Source organism: Paroedura picta, chromosome 6 (genome assembly GCF_049243985.1).
Source record: "Paroedura picta isolate Pp20150507F chromosome 6, Ppicta_v3.0, whole genome shotgun sequence".
NCBI lineage: Eukaryota > Metazoa > Chordata > Lepidosauria > Squamata > Gekkonidae > Paroedura > Paroedura picta.
This window is the reverse complement of record NC_135374.1, coordinates 84,798,090-84,823,124: the sequence shown is the minus strand read 5'-3', so window position 1 is coordinate 84,823,124 and position 25,035 is coordinate 84,798,090. Positions and strand designations below refer to the sequence as shown.

Genomic DNA, 25,035 nt, shown 5'->3' with positions numbered 1-25,035 from the left:
AGAAACAGCACTGTTTCACACAATTTAGAGACAACATAACTAAAGTCAGTAATACTGCGCATACTACCCCAAGGATTTGAAATTGCCCTAAGCAGATTTATATCCCTCCAAGTCCACAGAATTGGGAGATGGCTCTCTTATTCCTTTCTGGCTCTTTGCCACAAAACACATACGAAATACAGGCTGGGAGGCTACTAAATATGTTTATGGACTACTTTCCATGGTTTCATCTGCAAGACAAAAGCGTCGATATAAAAGCTCACAATCTTTTGTAGTGTTGCAGCACTAGTAAACCTTCATTACCCATAGATTTATTTTTACAGTCAGCTTGTGGAGAACAGACGACCGTTCCGAGTGTGTAACAACAATATGAAGATACAAACCCACTCCTTGCTCACGTCCCCTTTTCCCACGGCTTTTTGTGTGAGGGCAGAAGTAAGCGCTTTACAGTCTCCATTCCGTCCTTCTCTGCTATCTTTTTGGGGAGGAGATTACACTGAAGCTGAAAGCGACTCCACCCCTGAGGAAAGCTTTGAGCCACCGTTTCGTTTGCCTTCAGCGTCTCCCGTGAATGAATTAAGGCAGGGCCGGGCGGAGCAGAATAAACAAGTTTTGCCTTCCAGGAGGCCGAGTTTCAGAGCCTCGGCTGCGAGCAGACCAGCCCAAGTCCCTAGGGACACGTCCTTCCTCTTAGGCCAGACAGTGGGAGGAAAGGTTTCTGGGGCTTCCCCCCACCCGCCCTAAGCCTTCCGGGGGGGGGGGTCTGGGGCCGCAGGCAGGCAGGCAGGCAGGCAGGGAACGGCAGCGTTGCAGAGGGAAAGTTTCTCTCACCCGGTCTCGGAGCGAGGAGGCCCGCCGCTGCCCGCTTTCCGCCCCCCTCGAGCGCAGGAGACCCGGCCGCTCGGCTCCGCCGGGCTCCACACCTGGCGCGGCAGCAAAAGGCTGCTCCTCCCGCGGGTTCTTTTGGCCCGGGCCGCTCCGCTCTCCTCTGCAGGGCCGCACGAACCTTGGAGTTTCCTGCCTGAGTCACTCAAACAGGGAAGCGGGGCCAGAAACCACCCTTCCTCCCGCGCCAGCTCCTCCCCCGTCCTGTCCCAAACCCGCCGCGTCCATGCCGCTCGAAGGCGGGCAGGCGGGCTCCTCCTTCCAGGCCGGGGACCGCCTTCCGCCTTCTCACGGCGAGCCCACACGCCCGGCGGAGGGGGGCTGGCAAGAGGAAGGAGCAGCAACTTCGGGCCGGAGTGAAACGGGGCGGCGTCATATCAAGCTCTGCTCCTGCAAATACGCTTGTTGTATGGTTAGTGCGCGCATCTAGGGACATTCCCTAGGATTGAGCTCCCCTGATCAATGCGGGGCGCTTTGCAATTATGTTTTACTACTCTGCCTTTCCTCTCGAAGACAAGGTGGTTCCAAATAGTTAGTGTGTGTGTTTCTAAGCATTTTCTGTGAGAGCTTAGGCTAGGGGATGGCAGCCTCTAACTGTGACCTGGGGATCCTCCAGAATTACAGCTCACCTCCAGACTACAGAGATCAGCTCCCTTGGAGAAAATGGATGTTTTGGACTGTACGGCATCGGAGGCCACTGACGTCCCTGACCAAAGGCCCCATCCCTGCCTCGGGCAGCCAAGGGGACTTCACAGCCCTAGCTACCACAGTGGCACCCCAGCTGCAGCTCACCAAGAGTCATACTGCCACAGGCCTTGAGGCCAGTACCTCAGGAACTAGTTGCCAAGTACAACTCCAGTTGCAAAGTGGGCTTGCCTGAAACATGGGAAACAGTGCTCAAAACAGCCACAGATGGCATATCAAACAGTGACATACAGTTCTCAAGGCCGTAAGTATCACTGAGCTGAGATGGACATTTTTGCACTTCAGTTCATGGCTGAACCATGAGTCCATATGAACCTGGAAGTTGGGTCCTGAACAAAACTGGTTGCCGTTTGCGATCTCTGCTTTCTGCTCCCCATCACTTTTTGCAGGGAGGAGACAGCATGGTTTCCCTATGAAAAAGGAGCAGGGAGCAGAAAGCAGGGGTTTGAATGGGTCAGAGCCAGTTTGTGCCCATCTCTAATCTACAATGCCATAATATTCTCTCAAGGTTTCCCTTAGCTCTCCATGGTAATAAAAGTGTTAGGCTGGCATAGCAAAAATAAACATAAGTATGATTAACCATAGCTCTAAGACACCTTTGAGGGCAAGTCTGAAACTATTGCTACAAAACCATAGAAACCTTTATTAAACAAATATATCAAGCCCGTGGGCCCCAGGGAAGGGCAGCATAGAAATTTAATAAATAAAAATGTGAAACTGTTGTTTCTCAATGTATCCTCCATCTAAGTCTATACACTTCTAAAGGCAATGTTTCCATCTCTAACCTTTCCCCTCAAAATTTTGCGCTCTTCAATTTATGCCACATCCAAACAGCAGTTTGGACATCCTCAAGGGACTCGTGTTCCTTTTAAATGTTCTTTGCATTTTGAGAACAAAAAGAAGTCTGAACAGGTAAGATCATGGCTGTAGGGTGAATGGTATAAGATTTTCTAGTGAAACTCTTGTAGTACAGCCCTTGCAACCCTTGAAGAATGAGCAGGTGCACTGTCATGATGGGGGGGGGGGTCTTCCCTGCATCTTTCTTAGCATTTTTCTCATCAATGTATTTTTAATTTTTTTTAAAACTTCTTTATCATAAGCCCCCACAATTGTCCTGTGTCCTTCAAGAAAATCATTTTGTTTGGCATAAACTTTAGTATGAACTAGAAATCCTAGTAGCAATTATTTTTTACTTACTTTTGCAAGCAATGGGGTTATTAATTTTAAAACAGTATGATGTCCTGACCTTTAGCTGAATTCTTTCAGCAGGAACGTGGAAATAACCATATCCAATTTGAAACCTAAAGGATTTTTCTTTTAAAAAGTAATTAGGAATAAGGAGTACAGGAGCTTATATAAAAAATTCCACAAGCATAGATCACTTAGATCCCATTCATAAACATAATCAGCAATACAATGGCCATTGGAAATAAAGTTAGATGAACGCTTCTCTGAATAAAAACTGTTCCTAAGAAAACTGCTCACCATGGCATTCTCAAATGTTACCACACCTCCACAAACTTAAACTGCCAATATACAGAGTAGCGGAATGTTCTGCAGTTTTGGGCATTTGCAAATGTCGACTATGGCTGGAATTTAAATGTGTACCCTGATGAAACTAATGAACCAACCAAACCTAAAAACAGTTTACATTAAAGCCAAAAATAGCATCTCCCAGAGCTGTTCAACTATAAAGAAAATCAAGAGTAAAAGTGAAGTATTAGTGTATGTCCCCCTTCAAGGATCGCTGCCTTGTTGTGGCAAGGGGGCTTGCGTAGTTCAGTGAAGCTATGAGCTATGCCGTGCAGGGCCACCCAAGACGGACAGGTCATAGCTGAGAGCTCTGACAAAAGGTGATCCACTGGAGAAGGCAATGGCAAACCACTCCAGTATCTTTGCCATGAAAACTCTATGGACAGTTCCAATAGGCATAACGATATGACGCTGGAAGATGAGCCCCTCAGGTCGGAAGGTGTCCAATATGCTACTGGGGATGAGCAGACGGCTAGTACGAGTAGCGCCAGAATGAATGAAGCGGCTGGGCCAAAGCCGAAAGGACGCTCAGTTGTGGAAGTAACTGGTGGCGAAAAGACAGTCCGATGCTGTAAAGATTTTTATTCCATAGGAACCTGGAACGTCAGATCCATGAATCAAGGCAAGCTGGACGTGGTTAAACAAGAAATGAGAAGACTGAACATCGACATTTTAGGAATCAGTGAACTAAAATGGACAGGAATGGGTGAATTTAATTCAGATGACCATCAGGTATACTACTGTGGACAAGAATCTCGCAGAAGAAATGGAGTAGCCTTCATAATCAATAAGAGAGTAGGAAAAGCAGTCTTGGGATACAATCCCCAAAATGACAGAATGATCTCAGTTCGAATCCAAGGCAAACCATTCAACATCACAGTGATCCAGGTCTACGCCCCAACCACTACTGCTGAAGAGGATGAAGTTGATCAGTTCTATGAAGCCCTACAACACCTTCTAGAAGCAACGCCCAAAAATGATGTGCTTATCATCATGGGGGATTGGAATGCTAAAGTAGGAAGCCAAAAGATAACCGGGATAACAGGCAAGTTTGGCCTTGGAGTACAAAATGAAGCAGGGCACAGGCTGGTAGAATTTTGTCAAGAGAATACAATGGTCATAGCAAACACTCTTTTCCAGCAACCCAAGAGACGACTCTACACATGGACATCACCAGACGGTCAACACAGAAATCAGACTGACTATGTGCTCTGCAGCCAAAGATGGAAAAGTTCTATCCAGTCAATAAAAACAAGACCAGGAGCTGATTGTGGTTCAGATCATGAGCTTCTTGTTGCAAAATTTTGGCTTAAATTGAAGAAAGTAGGGAAAAGCACTAGGCCACTCAGGTATGAACTAAATCATATCCCCGACGAATACACAGTGGAGGTGACAAATAGATTTAAGGAATTAGATCTGATAGACAGAGTGCCTGAAGAACTATGGACGGAGGTTCGCAACATTGTACAAGAGGTAGCAACTAAAACCATCCCAAAGAAAAAGAAATGCAAGAAATCAAAATGGCTGTCTGAGGAAGCTTTACAAATAGCTAAGGAGAGAAGGGAAGTGAAAGGCAAGGGAGAAAGAGAAAGATACACCCAATTGAATGCAGAATTCCAGAGAAAAGCTAGAAGAGATAAGAATGCCTTCTTAAATGAACAGTGCAAACAAATAGAAGAAAACAATAGAATGGGGAGGACCAGAGATCTTTTCAAGAAAATTGGAGATATGAAGAGAACGTTTCATGCAAAGGTGGGTATGATAAGGGACCAAAATGGTAGGGACCTCACAGAAGCAGAAGAGATTAAACAAAGGTGGCAAAATTATACAGAAGAACTATACAAGAGCGAGCTTAACATCCCTGATGACCACAATGGGGTAGTTACTGACCTGGAGCCAGACATCCTGGAATGTGAAGTCAAATGGGCCTTAGGAAGTCTAAGCAACAATAAAGCTAGTGGTAGTGACAGCATTCCAGTTGAACTATTCAAAATCTTAAAGGACGATGCAGTAAAAGTGCTACACTCAATATGCCAGCAAATTTGGAAAACTCAACAATGGCCACAGGATTGGAAAAGGTCAGTTTACATTCCAATCCCAAAGAAGGGCAATGCCAAAGAATGTTCAAACTACCGCACCATTGCACTAATTTCTCATGCTAGCAAAGTTATGCTCAAAATCCTACAAGCTAGGCTCCAGCAATTTGTGGACCGAGAACTTCCAGAAGTACAGGCAGGATTTCGAAGAGGCAGAGGAACTAGAGATCAAATTGCCAACATACGCTGGATCATGGAAAAAGCTAGGGAGTACCAGAAGAACGTCTACTTCTGCTTCATTGACTATGCTAAAGCCTTTGATTGTGTGGAGCACAACAAATTGTGGCAAGTTCTAAAAGAGATGGGAATACCAGAGCATCTTATTTGTCTCTTGAGAAATTTATATGCAGGTCAAGAAGCAACAGTGAGAACTGAACATGGAATCACTGACTGGTTCAAAATTGAGAAAGGAGTTCGGCAAGGCTGTATACTGTCGCCTTGCCTATTTAACTTGTATGCAGAGCACATCATGAGAAATGCGGGATTAGAGGAGTCACAAATTGGGATCAAGATTGCAGGGAGAAATATCAACAACCTCAGATATGCAGATGATACCACTCTAATGGCAGAAAGTGAAGAGGAACTAAAGAGCCTGTTGATGCGGGTGAAGGAGGAGAGTGCAAAAGCTGGCTTGAAACTCAACATCAAGAAAACAAAGATCATGGCATCCGGCCCTCTCAATTCCTGGCAAATAGAAGGGGAAGAAATGGAGATAGTGACAGATTTTATTTTCCTGGGCTCAAAGATCACTGCAGATGGGGACTGCAGCAAAGAAATTAAAAGACGCTTGCTCCTGGGGAGGAAAGCTATGGCAAATCTAGACAGCATCCTAAAAAGCAGAGACATCACCCTGCCAACAAAAGTGCGTTTAGTCAAGGCTATGGTCTTCCCAGTTGCAATGTATGGCTGCGAAAGTTGGACCATAAGGAAGGCCGAGCGTCAAAGAATTGAGGCTTTTGAACTCTGGTGCTGGAGAAGACTCTTGCGAGTCCCTTGGACTGCAAGGCGAACAAACCGGTCAGTCCTAGAGGAGATCAGCCCTGACTGCTCTTTAGAAGGCCAGATCCTGAAGATGAAACTCAAATATTTTGGCCACCTCATGAGAAGGAAGGACTCCCTGGAGAAGAGCCTAATGCTGGGAGCGATCGAGGGCAAAAGAAGAAGGGGACGACAGAGAATGAGGTGGCTGGATGGAGTCACTGAAGCAGTAGGTGCAAACTTAAATGGACTCCGGGGAATGGTAGAGGACAGGAAGGCCTGGAGGATCATTGTCCATGGGGTCGCGATGGGTCGGACACGACTTCGCACATAACAACAACAACAATTAGTGTATGTGGTTTTAATCAGTTCTGTAGTGTTACACATTACAAAGGACATGGATGATACACTTTCAAAACCTGCCTTGCCTTTCTTGCCATCACAAGAAGCAAAAACTTATCCCAGAAATGGGAACTCTGATCACTATCTCTTATAAAAGACCCCCCCCCCCCAGTTTTCAGGCCATTTATCTGCTGACCCACACACATTTAGTTGCACAAGTTTCCACATGACTGCTAATGGCATTATCACAGCAATCCTTGCCAGAGTTACTCCTGTTTAAAACCACTGATTTACAGAGTAACTCTCACAAGTGAGCACTGGAGGTCATTTATGCTAGGCACCATAAGGTAAAGGTAAAGGTATCCCCTGTGCAAGCACCGAGTCATGTCTGACCCTTGGGGTGACGCCCTCTAGCGTTTTCATGGCAGACTCAATACGGGGTGGTTTGCCAGTGCCTTCCCGAGTCATTACCGTTTACCCCCCAGCAAGCTGGGTCCTCATTTTACCGACCTCGGAAGGATGGAAGGCTGAGTCAACCTTGAGCCGGCTGCTGGGATTGAACTCCCAACCTCATGGGCAAAGCTTTCAGGCGGCTGCCTTACCACTCTGCGCCACAAGAGGCTCAAGGCACCATAATAGCAATCAAAGTGCAAATACATTTAGAGTATAGGAAAAGTAGTATTATCCTTGTTTGCTGAACATTAGTAAATGGATTTTATTGTATTTATTGTTAGAATTTGATTTCAAAATACTCCAAGCCTGTGAAAAGGGTATATTGTAAATACATTATGTAAATGAATAATACTTGCACAATCCATTATACTTTTTGCAGTTTTCAACATTTAAATATGGACATTTTGCAGCTGTTAGGTTTTTACATATCCAAGAAAATAACCGTAGCATAAACATGCATCACTCCTGTGCCGATACCCTTTCCTTGGAAATCATTGTTCGCTAGAATGGCACCTTTTGTTGGAGCTGTGGACATTTCAGAACAGCTGGAATACAATTACATCTTAGAGCAGCTGAAATACAATTATATCTTGGAGAAAATGAATGCAATCCAATGCTGCCAGATTACTGTAATGGCATTATTGTAATTGCATTGAGGGACAGAGTATAGCCTATGCTTTCCATTAGATTCAGGTATCCTTCTCTTGCTTCTCAGGAGAAGAGCTGCTGTAATGTAATCTCATTTTAAAATGTTATCTGGGCTCCAGGCCCTGATGTGCTTGACCTCGACCACAGCCAGAACCTTTTTGGCCCTGGCTCCAGCATGGTGAAATGAGCTGCCCATGGAGACCGGGGCCCTTAGGGGACTTTCAAAGTTCCGAAGGGCCTGCAAAACGGCATTCTTGCACCAGGCATTTGGTTTTGAGGCATTTGGCCAAGTTTGGTAACTATATTCTTGATCTTGTTTTAAAAGTTATATTCCATTACTAAAGAGTGGAATTGCCTGTCAGTGCTTTGAAGCAATGTTTATGCTTAAAGACAGATGCAAGATTAGTTACCTTGCATTTTGAAATGTAGTGTCTTAATCTGAAAAGTAAGCCTTTAGTTTTCAGACTTTATTTGGGTCTACTCTAACTGAATAACAAAATTAAAGATTATGCACATAGTGTGAGCCAGGATGTTTTATGTCAATTCTGAGAAACATTTTGGAGCCACCTAGCTAGTGACGCACCCGTAAGATAGGCTCAATGTAGGCACTCGTCAAATGATGCTTTGTAGATGTGTGGTTAAATAACCTATAAAAATGTAGATTGTCTATGTTAAAATTTGTCTCTGACAAGTAATGCTAACAATTGGGCCATGTGCCTTACTGATGTTTTTTGCAGAAACTTGAACATTTAAACCTAACTAGCTTGAGGATTTCAAGATTATTTACATCTATCTAGTATTTATATCTATTATTTGATGACTATAGTGGCACAATCTTTACTACAAGTTCTCCAATAAAATATTGTTTCACTACACTCCCTTAGCAGATGACCAGCCAATGAGGCAGCAACTAAAGGGAGTCTCTTCTCCTGGCCCCCGTCGATGATGTCACCAGCCAGTGCCAAGAAACAGAAGATCAGGTGATGATGTCATCAGTCCGTGCCAAGGGACAGATGACTAGCTGATGATATCACCAGCCAGTGTCAAGGAACCGGTTGTTTATTTAAGACAATCAGGCCATATACGGTCATATCACCAGATAAATGTTTAAAATATTTAAATATATATAAAACATTAACTCCCACCCAGTTGGCAAAACCCTTCTAAGGTCATTGCAATACCCCAGGGTTTTCTGGAACCCTGGTCGAGAAAGCTTAGCAGTACTATCCCTGATCTTCATGCCATGTTCAGTAAACTATCTAGCACTATGCAATGTCTAGAGCTGTTTGGACTGCACAAGCACAAGACCTGACATCAGAGAACCGGTTTTAAATAATTTATGCATTTTATTGTTTCATTGCTCAGAAAGAACAACAGAAACACTGACATAATTAGCATTTAGTATCACAGAAATAAATGTTGTAAAATAGTTGTACCATTACTGTATTTTATTTACATGAAAAACCTACAATTTTAAGCAGAAAAACACATCTGCCCATTTATGTCCAAGTATGTAAATTCTAATGCACAGATTGCAATTCTATAAAAAGATACTTCAAGTACATGATCATGATTCAACAACCACAGGGTTTGAAAGAAGTTGCAGTCTGTTGTGCTAACTTTGTTCCATTCCAGCCATGAGCGATAAGGCTAAAGACTCCACTGTGAACAAAACACAAAGTAAAATACGTAAGTTTGATATTTTTATTTTTCATTATTTATGGAAGACATGAACATTTAGTTTCAAGGTAGAAATAGTTCTAATAATACGCTTATGTATATGAATATATACTGTTAAAAGTCCAACTATAAGAATTTCAAGTTAGTTTTCTGCTTAGATTATATTGAACTGGAATCATGAAGCTGCATAAAGTATTATGAAATAAATCCCTGAATCCCATTTAATTTTTTCTTTATTTTTTATTTATAATTCGATTTATAAGACCACCACGCCCCCTCGGCCCAGCTTTTTCCCCTCAATACTCACAGTGTGGGAAAGAACCTCTACAGACGGCTTTGTTTAGCACTGTCACAAGGAACATATGGCAGTTCTTAAAATCTGATTCCATCTTCGTTATAGATTCCATCCTAAAACAGTATAGGTTAATTTAAGTGAAAAACAACAACAATCATCAAATTATACTTAAAAAATGATAAATTTTAAGGAAGTAAAGCACAGTTTACAAAGGATTTACAATTTAAAGGAAGTAGAGTAAAGCACAGTTTACAAAGGGGCCATTTCCATTCCTACAGATCTCTTTGAAGAAGAGTTGATTTTTGCACCATGCTTTTCACTACCTTCTAGGAGTCTTAAAGCAGCTTACAATCACCTTCACTTCCTCTCCCCACAACAGTCACCTATTTAGATAGGTGGGGCTGAGAGAATTCTGAGAGAATTGTGACTGGCCCAAGGTCACCCTTGAAAAGTTGTTCCAGAGACCTAGGAGGTTCTTGGGAATGGTATGGCATATGGAGCAGGGACTACAGGTAGAGAAGGGAAATCACACTCATTGGACAATTTCCCTGTCCAGCTGCAGTCCCCAAGTTGCATCCCACACTGTTTGCAGGAATCACCTAACACTCTCAATAGTGGCTTTCTGGCAGTGTTCCAGCAGGGAGAGGAGGCTGCTGTGATCCCTTTCTGTAAACTGTGTTCCATCCACAGTCCTTAAAATTCAAGCCAAGAATCTGTCCCACTTTCTAATGAAGAACATGAATGGTTTGGGTATTAATGGTAACACATTTTAATTGGGAATAAGTATATACTTGGCATGTAAACTACAAAACCAGTTACTCTGTCACCCTTTTATACACACACCATACCAAAACACCTCATAAAACAATGCAATCATAGCTGCTCAGCCTGTTCCTATTAATGCTGCTTTCACGTTTAAGGTATAACATGTGAATAATGCATGTTTTTCCTTTGCTGCTTTAAGAGTAGCAGAAACATGCGACTTTAAGTGCATGTCAGAAAAAATGCATGACATTAGCATGGGTGGGACACAATCCTTATCCCCACAGTACATTCAGTAGGTAAGTTTACCATCCCATTTGCATTTATGAAGAAAGCACAGTATTATAGCACCCTCACTATTTTCTCCCTAACAGTATATCCTAAAGCAGTGGTCCGCAACCTTTTTAAGGCTGCAGACCGGCAGCGGTGGGGAGGACGATCGCTGGGCCGTGCATGCCGTGCACGCACGGCTCTGCTTCCCTCTCCCCTCCCCCCCCCCACAAAAAGAAGCTTGCCGGGCCGCAAGCTAATCGGCCGCTTTTGTGGCCGATTTGCTTGTGGCCTGGGAAGTTTCTTACTGCCAGGGCTTTTGACGGTTGGGGACCACCATCCTAAAGGAAGTATTTGAATATACACACAAGGCTATTCAGAGGTCAAGGCTGATGAATCCTGTATCTTGCATCAATCATATCGCTGTTAGCTGTTCCCAATATATCTGTATTTTTCACACAACTAGATTAAATTATTACTCAATAAATACATTCTCAAAAGGCAGACATTCTTCCAGAAAAGTTTTAAATACCTACAATTTGTTGACAGAAACAATACAAAATAATGATTCAGACTATATCCAGGAACTATTCACACTAGAGGAAAATGGCAATAAAAATATAATTTTTTTTACTGTTGACCAGCTATTACTTTTTTCCTTATTTTAGGAATGTGCAATTTCCATCCTTATCCTTAACAGACATGCTGATTATGCAGCCAACTTATGTGGAGAACTAATACAATTCAGCTTAAGTGAAATTCATTCTTGTCCAGGTGATTAGTCTAAACTTTCCACCAGATCCAAGCCATAATACTTCATATAAATGCCAGCAAAAAGACAGATCTTGTAAAATTACTGCAACATGAATGACTGTGCATGTGCTTACTTCCAAGCTCCCAAGCCAGCTTGCCAACGATCTGCAAACATCAGTACTAAGTTCAGTACTTTCATTATAGCTTCTTTCACAAAGCTAACCTGAATGTGAGAAACAGGAGTAGTTGTGAGTTGTATTTTGAAAGGCAAATGATACAGTTCCCCTCATATATTTTCCAGCTCCCATAGCTGACTGCAGTACTTTATTCATGCAGAAACTAGTATTTATATTTTACTATTCAGCCATTTCCAATTCAGCGATATTAAATATAAGGTCCAGGGGCTGTTACTAAGTTAGGGTAACTACACTAACACAGCCCATGCATTCTACGATAGGGAGCCAGTGTGTCACTGATGGAGCTAGTTCACCAACAACTCTAACTGCATGGCATAATTTGTAAGTACCAGTCAACTAACATAGAATTAATATTTCCATCAACTCTCCATGAATGGTGGCCTTCAGCATTTGCTGGATAGAAAATTTGGCACTGCAGGCTTTTTGAGCTTACTGTTTTAAGTCGTTAAAACTTCAGCATATAGAGAGCAAGAAGACTTAATAATGTGTATATGAAAATATGACACATTCCACTAAGGTTCAAGTTAACCCTAGTGTTAAAATCAGTCAACTAGAAGTTCTGAAAGAGCTGAAGTAAATGAAGGAGAAGGGATAAAGGAACACAATTTGATAGATTCCTTAAAGCAATAACAGCTAGCTAAAATTATCAGCTATAATTTTATATATTTTTATATATAATTTTATATATATATTAATTTTATATATATATTAATCTTACATAATTCATGCTGTAATTTAGAACATATTTAATTTGGGCAAATATTTTAGTTGTGACTTACAGCATGTCATATCACACAAGCACTGTTCTATGTAGGGATTGCAAGCCACTGACTGATCTTGCATTAATGTAGTCTAGGACCATCTTAGCCTGAAATAGCTACTTTGGGACTTTTTGATAATTACACAGAATGTTCTGTTTAGAGATAAAAAATAAAGCAATGCATTTTCTTCAAATCTGTCCTATTTTTAAAAATTCCAACCAGACTTTTAAAAACAATTTTAGTTATTATACAAAGAACATTAAAGAAAAAAGGATCCTCAGTCCTCTGGATAAGGAAATCAAAATGCTTAAATCCTAAACAACAAACTTGGCCTCCCTATTCATCTACTCATCCATGAACGAATACAAGAAGAGATACCATAGAATCATAGAGTTGGACCTCCTGGGTCATCTAGTCCATGCAACATCAAAATTACTATTTATACATCTTGGTTATATACTCCGTCATCTCCCCCCCCCCCACGCACACACACATTGAGGATGCTCCTAAGCCTTGTGGGATAGTACTATAGGAAATAGTTTTAATTTAGACTTACTGCATTAAATTTAGGATTATGGTTTATCAATGGCTATGTGACATACTGTTATATCATGGTCGATTCAAGTGGATAGCTGTGTTGGTCTGAAGTAGTACAGCAAAATTTGAGTCCAATGGTATCTTTAAGACCAACAAACATTTATTCAAGGTGTGAGTTTTTGTGTGCATGCAATTGTCTGAGGAAGTGTGCCTGCACACGAAAGCTTACGCCTTGAATAAACCTTTGTTGGTCTTAATGGTGCCACTAAGACCAATTTAGTTGTTATATCATGATGTAAACTATCCTGAATCTTTTGGAAGAGCAGTATAAACATTTAATTACTAAATAAATAAATTCTAACCAGTTTATAATAAGAGCAAAATAAGACTCAGAATAAGTCATTTTGTTCTGTAGTATTTATGTATCAAGTAAAAATCACAAATTGAACTGAATGTTCCATATCAACTTTACTTTATGTACCTTTTCTCTCAACAGGCAACGATCATGAATTGTAGACAGGTACCTATAATGAATTTTAATCAGCTGATCTAGATCTTTTGCTTCTTCTACCTGATGCTGAAACTCCAAACCTGTACTGTGAAGAATCTATAAAAAGAAAATGTACAACAGTCAAATTTAGTACTTAAAAGTCTCTTATTGTTCACAAAACGTACAGAGAATTTACAATTCGTTTTTCTCCAATACCATGACTAATCTGATAGCTCATGTCTCCTCCCATAGTCCACCAATCAACAGATCTGTGAAAACATACATATGTGTTGTCCATTGGCTTTTCATGGCAAAGATACCGGAGTGGTTTGCCATTTCCTTCTCCAGTGGATCACCTTTTGTCAGAGCTCTCAGCTATGACCTGTCCGTCTTGGGTGGCCCTGCTCGGCATAGCTCATAGCTTCACTGAGCTACGCAAGCCCCCTTGCCACGGCAAGGCAGCGATCCTTGAAGGGGGATACATATGTGTACTTGAACTTAATCAGCTAGCTTTTAAAGTGACAATGCCATTAACAAGGATCTCATCTCCTAAATATAGATGTCAACAAAATTGTAATTTAAGAGACTATAGCCAAGGATTAAAAACTGAGAAGAGGTGTTTTGTGTGTGTGTGTGTGTTTTTTTGCCCTGTTTGTTTTTTCCCAAAGGAGTCTCAGAGCAGCTTACAATTGCCTATCATTCCTTTCCCCACATAGGCACCCTAGGAGGTTGGTGGGGCTGAGGAATCTGTGACTGGCCCAAGGTCACTCAGCTGGTTACATATGGAAGAATCAAGCCCTGTTCTCCAGATTAGAGGCCACCACTCTTAACCACTACGCCTTCCGCCTCTGATGTCTCAGCTGCATGTACCATCATGGCAAGTAGTAAGTTTCCAATTCCCAACTTAACCAACAAACCAGGAGAAGGTAGCAAGACCCCACTCATGCTTGGACCTAGTTCCCGTTAAGTATCTCCTCTCTCCAAGAAATACTAACTCAGCAAAAATTGTAAAATATGAATAGTCATAGAGCCAAGCCCTGTGTCCAGCTGACACCTAAATAAAGAGGATGCACTTTTCCTATATGAACTGAAGGTCAAATTTCTGCATGTATATCAGAAGCCATTTCGGAGAGTGGTCTTTCCCTATTGGCTACAGACTCCCATGGAGGGCCAATCAGGTAGCGATTGAATTGTCTGCATACAATTTGAACTGATTGGCCCTCACTGACAGAGTGCAATTTGCACTACTTGGCCCTAACTGGCAGAGTGCAATTTGAACTGATTGGCCCTCACTGGCAGAGTGGTATCTCCCTATTGGCAGCACACTCCCAATCAGGTAGGGAATGAGTTGGCGGCATGTAACTTCAACTTTATAATGTTCATTATTATAGCAATACATACCCTAGTCATTATATAGTTGTGCAAGCTGTTAACAAAATGCATGAGTTTCATCCTTAGAAGAAACATGCGATGAGTTTGTTGTTTAATAGGCTCTGTCTGGGATGCAAATTGCAGCAGTGGGTCTTCTTCAAATAAAGTCACTCCTCCTTTACCCTGGGGATTTTCTGCTGCATTGACCAGCTCTTCAAAGTGGTTTGTACATTGGAAACACAATATTAGGAAAAAACATCAAGACCCCTTCTATTGACTCATTAGCATCATCTGTCAATATTAACTACCACCACTTTGTCTTTCTACATTCAGTCATTTAGAGAAACATACAGGCACCACTGTCAGAAGGATATTAGATCAATTGCTGTCTTTTTTAAAAGCTGAAGGCTACCGTTCTCCTTTCCACAGGTGCAACCTAATACCACATACACTCGAGCAAGACTTGATTCAAATCTGTCTGGCATTTTATACAACATGCAAACAAGACGCCTGAATCCCAGACAACCGAAAATCTCTCTGACTGTTCTTCTTTGTTCTGGTCGGTCCTAATCAAGTGTATTACATTGGCTTTCTTTTTGGATCATACGTGTTATTTTTCACTGAAAAGTTCAGTTTTCCTCTGTCAGATTTATTAAACAGTAACTGCTGATCTCAAGGATCTATTTGAATAGCAGAGGGGGCAAGGCTGCCCTCAGGTAAAAGGAAGTCAAAGATCAAGACTCAGTCAAATGTGCTGGGAGATCCCCTATTTATAGTACAAATAAAAAAGCACAGTAAACATAAACAAAAGGTAATAAAACTGAAAGAACAAGGATACTAGGGTCATAAGATTATATAAAAATTATTAGAAACACCAATCACACAATTAAACATTTAAGATTTGTAAGATAAATTTTCAGCTAGGGTATATCAATGCCATATTATGGAATAGAGACAGAATTGAGCAGAACATTTCAGCTTCTCTGAACTTGTACAGACATTAGATTGAAGGGGCATGGTGATAATGCTCAACATAGTTCACTGCCTACCACTCTACATTTATCTACTTCATTTATACCCCAGCTTCCTCAAAAAGCAGGTTACATCATTATCTTCTATTTAGTTTTATCCTCACAACAGCCCTATGAGGCAGGATAAGCTGAGAATGTGTGATGTTCCAAGGTCACCCACTAAGCTCCCATGGCAGAGGGTTCAAATATGGGTCTCTGAGATCCTAGTCTCACACTCGAACCACTACCCCATGGATAAATTGTACACATCACACACGCAAGCAAATCTGCATAACTCAAATCACTAATTCAGTTTCATTTGAATTATATCTGGCAAAGTACAACAGCTATGCTTACAGCAGACAAATAGCCATAGCTACTTAGGATCTAATCATCAGCAGCCCATCTGTTGGTTCTGTCATTCCCATCATCAATTTTCCCTATATAGCTTGCCCTGTGCCACAAACACCTACTTCTCCCTGTATTTCCTCCATTCATATACTCTGTTTCTATTCCTGTTTCCAAGCCAGACTGGGTAGGTTAAAAAAGCACTAGGTTCCTGTCGAACCTTAAAGTAATGTGGCTACAACTCCCTCATTTTTAGGAAACATTTTAATTGCATAATTAAGAATCTATTAATTTCCTTACCATGAAATCTTAACACATCCAAACTATATTTGGCCCACTTGATTTGCAGCAACAAGAGAAACACTTGGTTATAAATTTTTTGACACTCTACACTTATAACAATATCCACAGGCCAAGGGACCTAAAAAAGAAACAAAATGACCTTGATTCAATTGTTTCAATTTTCCTCTTCATTTGTTGCATATTATTTTCTATTCAGTGTTGTGATTTAATCTTTTACTTCTGTTGATTTTTTTCAATTGCCTGTTACCTTATAACTCAGTATTAAACCATCCAAGGTATGAACAGGAAGTTTCTTTTTGGCAAGATCAATATTTTCACACGATATAGACAACCTAAGTAGAGAAACACACATTAGCTGCCCATGCTAGGTTCTACCGGGAGATAGTTAACATTTTGCATCAAACGGAAAATATACCTAGCAGCAATTAATTATGTTCTAAACTTTTTACTAGATTTGAGGGAAAGCTATTTTCTGCACAAAGGGTACATATCTAATTACTCTCACCACATAAAGGCCATGTGTTACATAGTTTTTAAGTTAGGAGAAAATGATTGGGATTTGCTTTGAGAAGTGTGACGTTCAATTCATTTTTCTTTAAAAATCAAATAACTTATTTGTTCCACATAATATATTTCTGGTAAGGTCTTGGAGGAGGAGCATGTCTCATGTCTTAAGTGCCACTCAGCGCTTAACACCCACTCAGGGCAGCCGTCCCACCCCTGAGTGCCTCCTCCTCCAACCAGCTTGCCAGACGATCGCCTTCCATCCCCCCCTCCTTCTACTTCCCTCCAAGGCTCAGAGGCTGCAGTTCCCTTCCTGGGGGCCTCCAGCCTGCAGCCTTTCCAGGTCCTGGGGGGAGGGAGAGGCCGTCCACCAATCTAGGGCTCGCTGTATTCCTGAATGCAACAGGCTTGGCCCCTAGTCCCTAATAAAGGTCAAGTTGTGCTATATAGCTGCTCATTATTAAGCTCACTATATATTCAGTACTTGATTGCTGTGTGTTATTTCATTGATAGAATGGCTTCTGTAGTCTCAGGTTACGCACAGCCCCATGCCTGCTTTTTAGTCCAAGCCTCTCGTATTTACATTTAACATTCTCAGTCCTACCTACTTTTCCACTGGCAGAGGATAAATAAAAAGTCCCCTTTGATACCTAAAAAGAATATACTAAATGGTCACAGGACCTATATGGACAAAGCCAGACTCGTTGGAGAAGGCAAGTTGATTTAAGCAGAAGATGCAAAGGATGGAAAAACAGGACTCCATGTTCGATGCTCAGTAGGATTTTCTGATTTATATCTGTGTGTAAAGGTAAAGGTAAAGGTATCCCCTGTGCAAGCACCAAGTCATGTCTGACCCTTGGGGTGACGCCCTCTAGCGTTTTCATGGCAGACTCAATACGGGGTGGTTTGCCAGTGCCTTCCCCAGTCATTACCGTTTAATGAGCCTCTTGTGGCGCAGAGTGGTAAGGCAGCCGCCTGAAAGCTTTGCCCATGAGGTTGGGAGTTCAATCCCAGCAGCCGGCTCAAGGTTGACTCAGCCTTCCATCCTTCCGAGGTCGGTAAAATGAGTACCCAGCTTGCTGGGGGGTAAACGGTAATATCTGTGTGTACTTTTCTCCAAATAGCCTCTAGCACAGACCCCATGTGTCCTTTATAATCTCCTTGCTACACTGTAGAAACATTTCCTTTTTACCACTACAATTTATATTACAATTATATGCTTATTACCTTAAACTGTCTTCTGGGTAGCGTTGCCCAACAGCTTCCTGTAGCTGAACATTAAGGAACGTCTCATTCTGCCATGAATCCTTCTCTCTTATTTTATCAAAAATAGACGTGTAGAAGTCATACATGGTATCGCCAGCCTCAAGTAAGAAAAAGTTTCTCATTGCTTGCAAGTATTCTACCAGCCTGAGCAAGAAACACAAATCAGTTTTTAGATTTCACTTCATCATTCTTCATAATTCAATTTTCCAATTAATATTTCAATATTTGTAAAAGAAATCTCTCAAATGTATGCAGATTACGAAAATGAATTCCTTTAATGAAAGTTAATTTATACAGTACCAGTAAGATGCAAGATTCAGGAGACTGTCAGAATAAGATGGCTACAGCTGTTATAAAACTAACATTCTTCATTCTCATCCACTTTCCTCTTCCTTTCCTTGGATCCCATGATGTTTTCTACTAACCCTTTTCTTCCTCACCTTCCTAGTTTCCCTGCCTTCTTTTGTCTTCAGACTCCTGTCCCTTCAACCTGCTAATCATAAGTAGTCCCATTTCCATTCCAGTGAACATCCAACACTCATCTTTAGTCAATAAGAATTTTAGCTAGAGATATGAAGGTTCAAGGGAGAAATCCAGAAACACTATTTTTCCAGATATCCTTTTTCACTTTTTCCAACTGAAAAACTGAGACATTTGGGAGAACACTAAAAGAACTATGATTTTTTTTCTTTTGGAATGAATAACATTGTTAGACAACATCTGACTCCCTCCCTCAAAAGGTATACTATGATAAATTTTATGTAAGACAATCTGCAGCATTAGATAGACTGTAAACATATACAAGATATTCTCAGGGATATGCTGCTTGTTTAAATATGAATTTTGGCAACAGTATGCTAGAATCTGTTCAATAATAAATTATTAAAGAGTTAAGCATTTTCAATGTTATAAAGTTTAACATGATAACCAAATATGTTGATAATCCTACCAACTACAAATATATGAGACTGTTTTCATTCAGACTCCATTTTATTTACTATACTACTCTCTTCAATACAAAATTTGTTTTCCAATTTAAACTGTTATTTTTCCTGTCTCTAAGAGAGAAAAAATTAATATGCATGTACTAAGATAGCAAAGAGTGCAGCAGTTTGCCACTCTCCACAAAGTACTGGGAATATTTGCCATTTTGCTTTTAGAAAGCAATATATACATGTATATACACAATATTTTTATATTTTATTTTTATTATATAAATTTTAAAATATGCCAATTAGTACAATTTTATACACTAACTAATCTACAAATTGCCCATTGAATATTGTTAAAGGGGAATAAAACAGGTTTAGGCTGAATCTTTAACCTGCTCCTGTTAAATGGAGGCCTGTCATCAAGCTCCTGTGTCCCTTCCCACAATCATCTCCTCCTTCCACAAAAGCTTCTCGATATCATCAGGCTGCTTCTTGCCCCATCCAAAGTAGCTGACCTCCTAGGAAGAATTAATCTTGTGAATGAGGCAGCATCAGTCATCTAAACCCAGACTAAACATTCTGCAAAAAAGGATCACATGCTACAAGTGACAATATATTTAAACTCTCACTTGTAATCTTTCTTCAAAGTCTGCATTAAATTTCCACAGCATTTCAGGTATTGTTTATCTATGTGGGGATAAAGGCAAGACCTCAATGTCAGTTCAAATGTCTGGCATGTAACTGATTCAGAGGATCTATCCACACAAACGTCGTCACCAGCAAACTTCTCATGAAAGTCACTTTGTTCCAAATACAACCTGCACAAATAACAAAAATACCAATTAGAAATCTTTGAACATGGGAGTTAACAGTTAATTACAATACACTCCAGAGGGCTTATGTCAAAGCCAGTTACTTCCATTCTTACATTAACTTCCCCAAAGTTCTAAAGGTATCTAAATCCCATGGTACCTAGGGGATGGGCCAAATGAGTGACAGAAGTTGCATGGATAAAAACTGTTATCATGAAACTGAGAGCTTGATTTCTACGGAATTTCTAAGTCTCTGTAGGAGACCTATTGGCTCTGCATATCTGTACAGCTAGCACTGATGCCTAGAAGTCTCAATGGAGAGGGCAGCTATGGCAGTGTCCTACTAGCCACATGTATAGCCACAGAAATCTAGACATGACTATATTGATATCTGGAACATCCCAAAACTACCACAATCACCACACTCAAAAACTAAAAACATCCTCGATTCCTGTTTGGGTGAGATGGCAACAGTAACACCTCTGTTTGAAAAGGTGTGATCGAAGAGCTCCGTGGAGCTCTTCCACCAGGCATTTGGTTGAGGCTGACTAACCCAACAGCATCTGCTGGGCCTCCCAGAAATCCTTCCCCATGATCTGAGCCCAAATCGACCACCTACAGCAGTGGTCCCCAACCCTTGGTCCGGGGACCGGGAACGGTGCATGGATCAGTCAGTACCGGGCCACGGCTCCTCCTCGTCCTCCTCCCCAGCTGCTACCTCAGGGGCTGCCCTGCCACTCTGCCACTGGCTCACCTTTGGTGTTCTCCGGCAGCTGCCATGGCTGGGACTCCCCTCAGTGTGGCACTGTGTAGCTGCTACTGGCAGCGCCTCCCTGTGGGTGGTGGGAAGTCAGGGGAGCCGGGGCTCAAGCGGCGGTGACCCCCCCCCCGGGCCTCAGTAAAATTGTCAAGCTTTGACCGGTCCCCGGTGATAAAAAGGTTGGGGACCACTGACCTACAGGATCATGGTTAGAAATAAATGTTATTGCAAAATGTTGTAATTCTTGTTGACCAGTTCTGATATCTACTGTTATTGTTGTTTTTGATGTTATGAATTACACCATATTATCCCTATGTTTTGTGTAAACTGCCCTGAGCCTCAGAGGAGGGCAGTACAGGAATATAATAATAACATAAATAAATATGGTCTTATTCCAGACAAAACCTATAATCAATGCCAGACTTCCTGGGTCTGCATCCAACAAAGCTTGGCAGCTTTCTTGCTATAAACCATGGCTAACCTTTTTTCAAACATTTCACAAAAACAGAAGACCAAAACAACCTAGCAAATAGTTCCACAACTTCCTCAGATTGGCCTTTACCCTCAAGATCCCAGAGAAATATTACAAGCTCTTTACTCGGGCCCAGTGTTTTGTTTATTTACATCATTGATAGTCCTGCCTTTCTCACAGGAGCTCCAAGTGGCTTACACATAGTGACTCAGCACAATCACAATAATGGGACATTCAATAACCAGTGCATTAGGATTTTAGAAGTCTGGAACCACCAGAAAGAACTGAAGCATAGCATAAGTATGCACATGACACATTAAACCAGGGGTAGTCAAACTGCGGCCCTCCAGATGTCCATGAACTACAATTCCCATGAGCCCCCTGCCAGCATTCGCTGGCAGGGGGCTCCTGGGAATTGTAGTTCATGGACATCTGGAGGGCCGCAGTTTGACTATCCCTGCATTAAACAGTACAGAAATTACATAAACAGGATCCTACTTACAATAAGTTAAACACAGCAGTAGAGGTCAAACCCCTAATCATTTATCCAAGCAAGTTTGAAAACCACTTAGTGCAAGGAATAAGGCCTTAGGATAAAGCATATCAATGAAATGGTTTAATGAATAAAGTGGAGAAGCAGCAGCTGTTTGATGTAGAAACAAGAACTGAGCAGAATATAAGCAGCCCTTGCTGCCTTCCAGCGTGTCCAACTGTATTTTCTGTATGTGACTTTTGCCCATGGCCTCACACCAGGGAACTGACTAATAGCTAGGTCCCCTGGGCATGTTCCTTGGCCTCACCAGGTACAAAGTGCCAAAATCAATGCTGCCAGCAGGTGTCTCTGTGAACCTTTTAGTCCCATTCTCTCACCCTTCCCCCTCCGGCTAGGCTGCTTCTTGATTGTCTGGGGTTGGCCTGGAGACTGGCAACCCTGGTTCCTGATGCTCTGGCAGGCACTTCTCTTCAGGGGTGCTCCTGTGGCTGCCTGTCTGCAGTCCTTAATCCCTTCTCTTCTCACCCCTTCCAAGCTCTTTGACTCCCTCCTCTAGCAGGAAGGTTCAGCTGTCTTTTCAGCATATATGTCTCAGCCAACCACAGATGTTCTGATAACAGTCCCTGGCTGTCTCACTGCCTGTGCCTCACTGACTCAGCCCAGTCACTTGCTTTTTCAGCTGGCTGCCACCACATTCCGGAAGAAAATAAGAGAAGTCATGTTGGATCACGCCAATGGCCCATCCAGTCCAGCCCTCTGTGCTACACAGTGGCCAAAACAAAGGTGCCATCAGGAGGCCCACTAGCAGGATCCTAGGTCTACAGCTCCAGCATGTGATTCTCTGTCTCTCCTCTCCCCTTTCCTGGCTCTTACCCACCTTTGACTGTGCACCTGCTTTCCTATTGACATTCCCACATTTGTTCTGGTCAGGCAGCTTGGAACACCCTGACATTGCCCAGGCTCTACAGACCATATGAGCGGCCACACTGTGTGTCACCAATATGTTAATTTAATTTTTTTTTACCACCTGAGAAGCAGGAACTCCTCAGTTCTTTTTCTGGTGGAAATAAGTAGTAAAAGGATATTATTTTGTAATACTTCTATTACCTTGCAAAATTGATAGCCAGCAAGGGATCATGAACATCATCCAATTCCAAATGCCTTTCTGCAATAGACTGCATCTTTATTAGGCTCTGTTTGGTTGCCTGCTGTTCTGTAATAACCTCCTGGACAGGTTCCTCCCCATGACGCAGCCGTGATTGGACAGATTCCAGAAATAATGTATACAAACTCTTCCTTTCTGCATCTGAATTGGTTAGTGAAATATTATTTACCTTATTATTGGTTTGTCAGAATAAAAAGCAAAAATTTAAGCCCCCTCAGACTGTTAATGAAGCTGGGTACAGCACCAACAGAATATAGTTAATCTAAACTAAGTTTGTGACTCTCTGACATTTTTATATGTCTACCAAATACCTGAATCCAGAACATGAAAGCTACATATTTCCCCCTAATACTAGTGGAGATGTCCTATAAAAAAAACCCCTAAACAACTGACCCTCTGCTGATGTTCAGAATACTGTTTTAAAGATTTTATTCAATGGCAAGCCATTTGGTGTCTGAAGCTGAAGAGCCCTTCAAAACACTTAAAAATGATGTAGAAAGCAGGACACAAAATGCTTCAGTCCTTATAGCACTTACACCTCTTCAGCATGAATTCCTCTGGTTAATCCAGACCTCTTAAACTATGACAGTGCATTATGTCTACACAGATTTCAACTGGAGCAGAATACCAATTCCCACAACCAAGTTTTCATTGCATACTGTTACTTTCTTGCAGTCACCACAGATTTACAATATTAAGTACTATTATGTGTTTAGTTCTTGGCTGGATAATAATAATTGAGCCAAAGGAATTCAGACTTCCCAGTGCACACTGGGACTACTTTACAACATGAACTTCCATGTGGAAATCATGCAAAGACAGTAAACACATGAACACATCACCCAACCAGGGGGTCCAATTTTCTTGCGTGACTCAGTCTTTAAGGCAAAAAATAAAAAGTATACCGGACAGCTCATGAATAGAAGCCTGTTTTCTGAAATGACACTAAATCTTCTAAAAAATAAAACATATTGGGATTTAAATGACCTCTGAAAACTTAAGCTTTACAAATGTCTCACAGACAAGAAATCTAACATTAAAGCTAACTGCAAATCATGCAGAGGCAATTGTCTATGAATGTAAGTATCTATTTAGGAATCTGCAACAAAACCCTACCCTATACGATCACATGTGAAAATGCACCCCTACGTAGTATTGGGATAGTAATGGCAACTGCATGCCACCAAAGCCGCAAACAGTCTCACTGCCCCAGCCTAACTACTTTACCTCTTGATGCAGCCTGTTGTGACGAGCCATCAGCGCACTGCAAGTTCTTCAGCAACTGCATGGACTTTCCAGCCATGATGATCTGCTTTAGCACGGGTTTTAGAAATGAGACCATGGTGTGCTGCCTGCTTGAAGGTGCCTGATCACTGCCTGAACTGGCACTGGCATTATCGCTCATCTTCTCCTCATTTTCAGTCCTTTCAGAAACACTATACAAGGTGTAAGTTGCATACCAGAAGTCCCTGTGGTTAACTGGAACATTTTTGTTTCTGCAAGGACAAATGTGAAACCATTATCTTCATCTTCCAAAAATTAAACCAAAAAAACAAAAAACAACACTGCTTCCCTATTAACAAGTAGTATGTCAGGTAAAAATTAACAAAGATTATTTTCATTAGGACGTCAACTGGGGGAGAAAATCTTTCTAGTTTTGCTTTTGTGTTTAAGTATACACAGAAGTTACCAGTATACTCAGATTCATGATATTAACAGGTTAAAAGAATATTCTATATTTTCTCTATGGCTTTACAGAAAATCAACAGCTAGAAATGCATGAAGCTGCCAAATGTCTGCTCATCACCATGCACAACTTTTCAATAGTTAACTAGAGTAAAATAATATTATGCAGCTCAAAATGGCCCATGCAACTAGAAGAACCAGTAAGTAAACACTGAAGGAACGGCACTACATTCAGAAGCATGTCTAGAAATGGGGCAATATTTGTCCATGTCACAATTTGTAAATGCCACCTTCTGCCATTTTGCCCCAACCGAGATGAGAAATTTATAGGCCTCAGAACGAGAGGGGAGGGGTTTTAGCTCACCTTAGTCCTTCTCCTGCCAGACACTCCACTGCTAAGAAAAGGCCACTGGCTTGTGCTCCCCCCTACCTATTGACAGGAGTTCCCTCCTCTTCTTGCCTCCCTTTCCATTGTCTTCCCCTGAAGCCCTCACTTTCACATTCCTCATGGCCTCATTGAACCTCTCC

The 25,035-nt window shown here is 41.6% G+C and overlaps 2 protein-coding genes and 1 long non-coding RNA gene across 5 annotated transcripts in view; 1 reads left to right on the top strand and 2 right to left on the bottom strand.

Annotated features, from left to right (window-relative positions):
* CYFIP1 (cytoplasmic FMR1 interacting protein 1) overlaps nt 1-1,145 on the bottom strand; it is a 68,062-nt gene extending 66,917 nt beyond the window's left edge. The window contains exon 1 of one of the 2 annotated variants that reach the window (XM_077343393.1): nt 832-1,145. The gene's annotated coding sequence lies outside the window, so the exon portion shown is untranslated. The remainder of the gene's footprint in view (nt 1-831) is intronic. The other variant, XM_077343392.1, reaches the window with a different exon arrangement.
* Nucleotides 1,077-15,360, top strand: LOC143840198 (uncharacterized). The gene is made up of 3 exons (XR_013232061.1): nt 1,077-1,297; nt 14,102-14,269; nt 15,186-15,360. It is a non-coding gene; the product is annotated as an uncharacterized LOC143840198 (long non-coding RNA).
* The window catches only part of TUBGCP5 (tubulin gamma complex component 5), a 28,768-nt gene continuing 12,699 nt past the window's right edge, over nt 8,967-25,035 (bottom strand). For both annotated transcript variants that reach the window (XM_077343394.1, XM_077343395.1), the window contains 11 exons: nt 24,049-24,317; nt 22,764-22,962; nt 19,749-19,937; nt 18,149-18,331; nt 16,665-16,749; nt 16,415-16,535; nt 14,787-14,968; nt 13,377-13,502; nt 11,535-11,623; nt 9,628-9,728; nt 8,967-9,302 (listed from right to left, as the gene is read on the bottom strand). In XM_077343394.1, coding sequence (XP_077199509.1) covers nt 9,256-9,302; nt 9,628-9,728; nt 11,535-11,623; nt 13,377-13,502; nt 14,787-14,968; nt 16,415-16,535; nt 16,665-16,749; nt 18,149-18,331; nt 19,749-19,937; nt 22,764-22,962; nt 24,049-24,317 — 1,591 coding nt within the window. In that variant the 3' untranslated portion in view covers nt 8,967-9,255. The remainder of the gene's footprint in view (nt 9,303-9,627; nt 9,729-11,534; nt 11,624-13,376; nt 13,503-14,786; nt 14,969-16,414; nt 16,536-16,664; nt 16,750-18,148; nt 18,332-19,748; nt 19,938-22,763; nt 22,963-24,048; nt 24,318-25,035) is intronic.